This window comes from Oxyura jamaicensis, chromosome 1, assembly GCF_011077185.1.
Source record: "Oxyura jamaicensis isolate SHBP4307 breed ruddy duck chromosome 1, BPBGC_Ojam_1.0, whole genome shotgun sequence".
Classification (NCBI taxonomy): Eukaryota; Metazoa; Chordata; class Aves; order Anseriformes; family Anatidae; genus Oxyura; species Oxyura jamaicensis.
In genome coordinates, this window is record NC_048893.1 from 190,066,056 (window position 1) to 190,074,404 (window position 8,349).

General features: G+C 35.1%; 1 protein-coding gene across 4 annotated transcripts in view; it reads right to left on the bottom strand.

Moving 5' to 3' along the window:
• The window catches only part of DYNC2H1 (dynein cytoplasmic 2 heavy chain 1), a 169,427-nt gene that overhangs the window by 73,810 nt on the left and 87,268 nt on the right, over positions 1-8,349 (bottom strand). For all 4 annotated transcript variants that reach the window (XM_035327873.1, XM_035327865.1, XM_035327882.1 and 1 more), the window contains exons 77-79: positions 5,255-5,380; positions 1,900-2,010; positions 1,096-1,251 (exon numbers count right to left, since the gene is read on the bottom strand). In XM_035327873.1, coding sequence (XP_035183764.1) covers positions 1,096-1,251; positions 1,900-2,010; positions 5,255-5,380 — 393 coding nt within the window. The remainder of the gene's footprint in view (positions 1-1,095; positions 1,252-1,899; positions 2,011-5,254; positions 5,381-8,349) is intronic.

The window sequence follows — 8,349 nt, forward strand, 5'->3', positions numbered from 1 at the left end:
GCCATCAGCCAGTCACCCTGAAGGTCATAAACTGGCAAGGTGCTGTAATCTCTCAATATTTTTAACGTATTTGATTTGACAGATCTGTATATGGACCCTAAACAACCTGGAAGTTGTTAGAAAATTGAGCATCTTGGCTGGGATTAATTGCAGTCCTGCTATGTTAAAAACTGATAATCTTAGGGAAAAAAAATGAATGATAAAATCATCACTAAGTCTGAATGAAGCAAACATAGTTATAAATTATGGAAAGAGAACTAACCCTATCTTGTATCAGTTGGAAAGCTTGTGGTAAATTAATTTGAACAAAGCAAACAAGAGATCATATAACAGATCACTACTTTAAGTATTTTCATCTATTCTTCTTGAAACACTGTGTTCAAAGCCTGTTCCTTCAAGAGGCAGACAGCTCTATAATTCATAAAGTTAAAACTAACGAAAAACAAACAAACAAAAAAAAACAAACAAAAAACACTCTTAAACATTCCAGGCTCTGTCAGACTGAATCTTTTGGATGACAGGTTGCTTTCATCACTAGTCTAAATAAAATAAACAAGACATAGAATAGTTTGCTGTTTTTTTTTTTTTTTTCCCTGTTTATCTTAAGTGTCCATAGCCAGCAAAAAATGTTTGCTTTAAAAATAAAAATCTAAGCAAATTCGCTTGTTCTTCCTTTGCTCTGAATAGGATTTGTGTCATAAAAAGTAGAAAATATTGCATCCTCCTTTCCACTAAAGTGTCTCTTTTTTTACGACTTTCATTCATTTGTTTATGTTTCGAAATATTTTTTCTATTCCAAGCAAAAAAGATTCACAGGATATTTCCCATGGGACCTCACTCCTCAGCATCCATTAGCACACAAATCACACAATAGTTCCATGCAGGCAGTGGCAATTTTCAGAGGGATAGGAATTTAGGCTACTAAGATGTTATTCTGAAATTAATTCAAAGACAATAATAAAAACAGGCACCAGAAGTATCCAGGTTTTTCTCATCTCTGAGCTTGATCCAACATGCACAAGATGAAAAACACTTCTCAATATAAAAAGGTAGTAAATGGGGTAAATTTTTAAAAAGCCATCAAAAAAGTATTACCTGAGGAATGTAATTTCTTCTTTCTTGGCACACAGCATGAAACCATGCTAAACAAAAGAGAGAATGGGCTCGAGACAAATTTCCCTTTCTATTAATTTGCTCTGGTGTCCAAGATTCATAGGTTCGCAAGAGGTTCTTTTTAAGGCCTGGAGGTGCCTGCAAAGGAGATAAAAACACTTAGTTCTAGTAAAAAAAAAAAAAAAGCTTTTATGTTTTAATTTCTTAAATTCCAAGTTATAAATTATAACTTAATGATATGACAAGTAGTACTTAATCAAACAAAAATTAAGATAAACATATGCCCATGATAAACACCTAACAACGGAATCTTGTATTGAAAATAATGTAAGCATACTCAACTAAATTATAACCAGAACCAATGGTTAGAAGGACTGAACTGCAATAAAACAACTTCTTGAAAAAGAATAGTAATGTATCAAAATATGTAAATTTAAAAATTAATTCTTTTTTTTCCTCCATGCACAGGAATCTTTCTTCTGTTTTACAAACTCAACTACCATTTACTATTTTTGTGACCATAGCCAACTGGCCTTATGCCATCACAGCTCTCTGCTAGCTAGCATATCGTAGATAAATATGATAAAATATTGGTCTTCTGATTTAATATTAGGTAGTGTTTTTAAAAATTTAAATTACATTTTCTTGTTTATAAGGATGTTTTTCTTATTGGTTTGTAAATAGACCACATTATCCAAACTTCAGTCTATCTGAATATATAGCTTTCTATGCATTAAAAATTATTCTTTTTAAACATTCAATACAAGTTTTCCAAACACATCTTACTTCGTAAGTTATTTTCAGACTTGATTGAAGCAAAACTGGAGTAAATTCTGGATGAACTTCAGTAGTAAGCCAAAGGCGAAAGTTTGGTTGAGGCTGTAACGTATTCAGTTCCTGTCAAAGATATGTTATATATACAAAACATATATATATGTTTTACTTTTAATACACAGAACAGTATTTAAAAAATGATATTTGAATTTAAAAGTTATGCTTGTCTAAAAACTGCTTGTTTTTTTATAAGTAAGGTTACTTAAAAGACTACAGTTCAAGGTGTGTTGTCTCCTCACATTTAATGTGCTTGCTATGCTCAAGTTCAAAGTTCATCTTAGCTCTGCCAAAATATTTGCAAATCCTTCCCAGATTCTAAATTCAGAGCATAAAAATATATAGCTGTTCTTTACTTCTCATAAGAACACCAAAAAGCTAGGTCTCAAAAGAAGGCTTGGACTGTGGGTTGTATATCAACCACAGATCTCAATGAATTTCAATAATTGTGCATCTATATTAATTTTGGTTGTTGTTTTTTATAAGTGTTTATGTTATATGCATACTTCATGTATTATAATTCACAGAAAACTGCAGATAGGAAAATAAGTTTAAGAAAATAATTGTTAAACTCCATTTCAAATACAAAGGTTTCACAAAACATCATGTAATTACTGATGTACAAAAGCATATGTTTTCATAGATGCTTTATGTATAAAGCCAGCGAAGTTGCTTGACAAGTGCATTGAGAACAAAGGCAACAGTTTTGTGCATGTGCCTTGGGAGATTCATACCTCAATAAACACTAGCAGATTTGCTTAAAATCCTTTCATTTTGGTAATCTCTAAGGCATAACCATTTTGTTTTCAGTAGTTTTAGCAAAAAATATTCTCTTAACCCATGAATCATTCTTCTCTTTAGGCAAAACAACAACTCTATCTGGTACACTGAATGTTGAAAGGAACCATTGGAGATTGTCTAGCCCAAACCCTGCTCAAAGCAGGGTCACCTACAACAGGATGCCCAGAACTGTGTCCAGTCACGTTTCCAATATCTCCAAAGACATCTCCACATCTCTGGGTGACTTGTTTCAGTGTTTGACTACCCTCACACCAAAGAAGTTTTATCTCACGTTCTCATGTTTAAACAGAAATTCCTGTATTTCAGTTTGCGCCCGTTGCCTCTTGTCCTGTCATGCAACACCAGTAAGAAGTCTGTCTGGCTCCTTCAATGCCTCTCATCAGCTGATACACACAGAAAAGATTCCCCCGAACCTCTCTTCTCCTACCTAACCAGTCCCATGTCTTTTAACCTCTCCTCAGATGACATATTTATAACACAATGAATCACAGAATCATCTAAGTTGGAGAAGACCTTCAAGATCAAAGTCCAACCATCAACCGGACCTATTCAGTCCCATCACTAAATCATATCCTCTTAGTGCTGCATCCACATAACTCTTAAAATACCTCCATGTACACTCTAGTCCCTTCTTTGCCTTCAGGGCCCTTTGCAAGACTCACTCCAGTAGGTCCATTGTTTCTGTTGTGCTAGGCAGCACCGGAGGCTGTTGGCCTTCTTTGCTACAATTGCAACTGTTGGCTCACAGTCAGCTTCCTACCTGCCAGGACTCCCCCCTCCAGCTGTCCAGGTGGTTTAGGATTATTATGCCCCAGTAGAAGCACTTGACTCACTTCTCTTTGCTAAACTTCATGAGGTTCCTGTCAGCCTACTTCTCCAGCCAAGGTCCTTCTCAATCCCTCCTCCCAGTTTTGTATTATCTATGCTTGCTGAGAATACTCTCTGTCCCATTATTCATGTAATTAATGAAGATGTTAAACAATGTTGGCCACACTATCAAACTCAAGAGGGCACCATTGGTGACTGGCCTCCAGCTGAACTTTATGCTGCTGACAGAAAGCCCTTTGAGCCCCATAGTTCAGCTAATTTTCAATCTACCTTGCTGTGGTACAACTGAGCCTGTATTTTCATCATCTTGACTGTAAGGATGCTATGGTAGACAAACTAAGATGTGAAAATGATCCACAGCCTTGGAAGCAGGAGATTTAAGAAAAAAAAAAAGGGGGGGGGTGGGGGGTAGGTTTATATGCTGGTTTAAGTGAAATTGTCAGCTGCATGTATCCTCTGGTATACTGTGTTTAGCTAGAAGACAGCTGAGGGCAGTCAGTTGTAAGCAGTGAGGCTTTAACCTTCCTATTGATAAAGCTCACATTGACCAGTGTGTTAGAAGATATATTTCCTCTCCTCAAAGGGAAAGGCTGTGAGAACTAAATTTAAGTACTTGGATGGAAATGAATTACAAATAGGCAGATCTCTCTTAAGATGTTCAAACATATGAACAAGATAGCCTCGCTTGTTAACGGTATGCAGAACAGACAAGGGGGTGTGCTGAGTCAAACCTCAATGAATCTCAGTCTATATTAAGTTCAGCAGGAAGTTTAACACCTTCAGAATTATGTTCTTGTGGAAGGAATAAGAAATTTTTGATATATATCCATATGTACTTACAAGATTTTAAATTTTACTCTTATAAATAGTAAGAGGCTTACAAACACTTCCTTGCAATTCATTACCATATTCAAATTAGATTAGCACACACCAGTATTATCTTGCTTTGCCTGTCCATTTTTTCATAATGGACTAAAGGTACTTGCACACTACATGGTTCTTGTTAGACACAAATACACTCCTAGCTCATGTGAATGGAGTACACTTTATGAACAACTGTTAGAAATATGGCAATTAAGATTGTAGTAATTGTTGATAAGAACCCTCTTTCTTTTTTTCTAGTTAGTTTGCTTTTTAGATTTTACAGTGACATATAGGTAAAGTTAGCAAGTCAATGCACTTTAGATGCAATAAGTGTGTGTTTCTATAAAAAAAAGACATTTTAATTTCAAATAAGCAAACACCTCTTAGTGACTGAGAAACAAGCTATATTTAAAAACAACAAGAAAAGAAGATAAGATAGCTCTAGAACTGAAGCGTAAAAATATGTATAAACTTATACATTTTACTATATAAAGAAAACAAAAAAATCAAGTATACATGGATTCATTGTTCAGCGAACACAGGCAGTATCCCATAAAGTACCAGGAATCCTAACAGACGCATTTGTACACTCACTGTGGCAGAAATACTCTATGTGGTCTGAAGATTAAAGCAATCACACAAAAAAAGGAGTTGCTTAGATCTGAAGCATTTCATCTTATTCGTGACTGAGAAACCTGCAAAAGTTTATTTTTCAGTTGTTGGAATTCTAAACATCACCATGGAAATGCATGATTGTTTCAAAATTGCCTCCTAATTTTGTCTAGTTTCCAAAACATTCTTGTCTAGCCACAATTACCTTTTCCAATACAGGAAGCCAAGGTATAACAAGATGCAGGTTCTTTAAACACAACCATTCTCCATTGCGTGCACAGTCTTTTAAAGTTTGAATAGCTAGGTCAGCTTGACCTTGGCCCATTGCAATCTGAAACGGGGAAAGAAAAAAATATTGTATCAGGAATTTATCATGTCTCATTTAACAGCTAAATACAAAACAGTTTTTCCAAATATGTGTATGTATACATACTGTATATGTAAACAAAACAAAACAAAAAAAAACAAACAAACAAAAAAAGATGACTTAACCATAACCAAAATTTTCTCTAATGTGATAGGGTACTAAAGTAGGGAAAAGATTGATGGAAGTATAGTTTTTTCTTTGCAGCATATCTAACCAGAGTTTAAGAAACAACATTACCTAATCGTTTTATGGAAAAATACATACATCACTCAGTGACAGTGATGGTGTTCCCTGGGAACTCAGAAGTAATTTAAATAGCAGTGACTGAACTATATTACTGTAGAACTGCTGATATGATAAAAATGAAAGATAAATGGGAACAAATTTCCTTTTGACTTTAAGTTAGGAGTACTTCCTTTGAAGAGAAACTATAAATTTCATATTGACATGAGTGAAAAACTAAGGATTTTCTCTTTCCAGCTGGGAGATATGAATAGCTTAGCAAGAAGTCTTTTCTTCATATTTTTTATAGCACCATATTGCTGCTAAAATACATTTGGTAATCAAATGGAAAGACAAAGATTCAAAACTGAATTTTCAGAAATCAGTGAAAACTGAAAATAAAAACAAGATTTGTTTTGCAGCACAATTACTGCAACAATTAATGTTGAACTAACAGTACGTTCACCTTAGTTCTCCCCTAGAATCTAATTGGAAGCTGTACATAACAAAAAGACCCACATGAAACAGGCTGAAAAGAAAGTGGCATTAAGTGATCTGGAAGTCTTGAACTGGCATTACTGCTATAACAAAATAGAATCATTATGATTAATGTAACTTTACCAAATATCCCTTAAAAGGAAATCCATTACATCTTTTTATCTAAAAACTCCACTGAATCAAAGACGTTTGTGGCCTTAGCTTTATATGTTGATACAGGGGTGGACTCTGCCTACACAAAACTGAGTATAGTATCTTGACATACCTTTAAACAGACAAAATATGATAGTGTACCACACAAATTTAGGTATCTGTTCTTTATGCCATAAGAGGAATTATTCCAGAGAGAAAAAAAATCAGATCTTCTACATTTTATCCAAAATGCATGAGAAAGTACAGGAAAAAAATACCACACCAAAATATTCTCATTAATAGGAAAACTTTCAGATGAATTACCTTTGAGTATCCCTCCTTAATCAAATACTGTGTCATGTTATATTTTACATGTCAAATATGTAAAGGACATTTAGAGATAAACACAAAAAGCTGTGTGGCAGAGTAAGAAACATGCATTCTTAAACACTCACACAGCTAGACACGTTGTCAGTAAGATTTAAATCTATACTATTTGATGGGAAAAAAGTATTTTTCATCAGTGCATGTTCCAGGAAAAGAACAATTCTAAGTATCTAAAAGCAACATTAAACTTTCTGTTTCTATACTAACCAGTGATCAGCTAGGTAACACCCCTCCCATGAGTATTTCAAATGAAAGAAGGAAAGGAAAGAAGGAAAGAATGTTTTACTGAAAGGTATAAAGTGCAACTTCAATTGTTGTTAAAATTTATCCTCATTTATCCTCTAATTTATCCTCTCATTTATCCTCTAAAATTTATCCTCTAATTGTCATTACAATTTATCCTCATTGCTTCTTGCCTTCCCACCATGCCTTACTTCAGAAAGTGTGAAACCATTTTCTCATTGACCTCCTTTGCAAGCATTGGAAGACTGTAATTAGGTCACCACAAAGATTTTTCTGCTGCCAGGGCAGTGCTGGCTCACGTCCAGCCTCCTGCCTACAAAAACCCTCCAGATCTTTTTAGGAGAGCTGCTCTCCAACCATTCAGGCCACTGCCTATATCACTGCAAGGGGTTCTTCCTGTCCAGGCCAGGACTTTGCTCATCCTTCTTGTTGAGTTTTGTACAGTTCCTTTCAGCCAAGGAAAGCTAAGGAGCGTTGTGAACCCATCACTCAGCAGGACAAGTCACTTAATTACAAGGCACACAGAAAAGGTTGAGATATGCAATGCCTTTTTAGCCTAAGTTTTCACAGGTAGGGCCTGTTCTCTGCCTCTCAGGTTTCCCATGCCTACTAGCAAGAGTGAAGCACTGTCCACAGTAGAGATGGAGAGATTTAGGAATGACTCAACACACTTAGAAATATGTAAGTCCACAGGAAAAGATTAGATGCATCAAAAAGTGTTGGGGGGGCAGCTAATGTCATTGCAAGACTACCTGGTATCATCTTCTAAAGGTCATGTTGATTTGGGTGTTTCCTGATGAAAAAGGCAAATGTCACATCTTTCTTCATGAAGGATAAGGTGGAGGAAGATCTCATTAAATACAGGCCAGTCAGCCTCAACTCAGTCTGTGGGAAGAAGTCTGTGCAAGTCCACTTAGAAATTGTTTCTTGGATGGTCAACCTTAAACATGTTTTGCAACAGACATGAAATATAAGAGTTCTGTTCAGGAACTCCAAACAATTTAATTGGTTAAAATTTACTTCTAAAGTTCCTCAAAATATTTTTCAGAATTTCACAAAATACCACAATATTCACAAAGACTCTGATTTATGTTTTCTGTTGAAGTAAAATACATAGGTTCCATAGGCAGAGGAAATTATGAAGTCTAGTTTTCAGTGTTTTTTGTTTCATGGTTCGATTATTCCACACTAAAAATGGTACATGCCTAAATATATGTAATTCTTAGTCTCTTTTGTTCTCTTCCATCTATCTTCTCATGTTTCCCTTCTCCAAGCCAGAGAAATGCCTCTGATGTGGATTCTGTTTCTGTGAGTATCACTGACGGCATTTATTTTATCCTCCCCATTTGGCCAATGGATTCAGAAGGCAGAAATAACAAACACACAGACACCAAACTATGATTTTACATAATTCCAGGAGAAAAAAAAAAAAAAAAAAAAAAAAAAAAAAA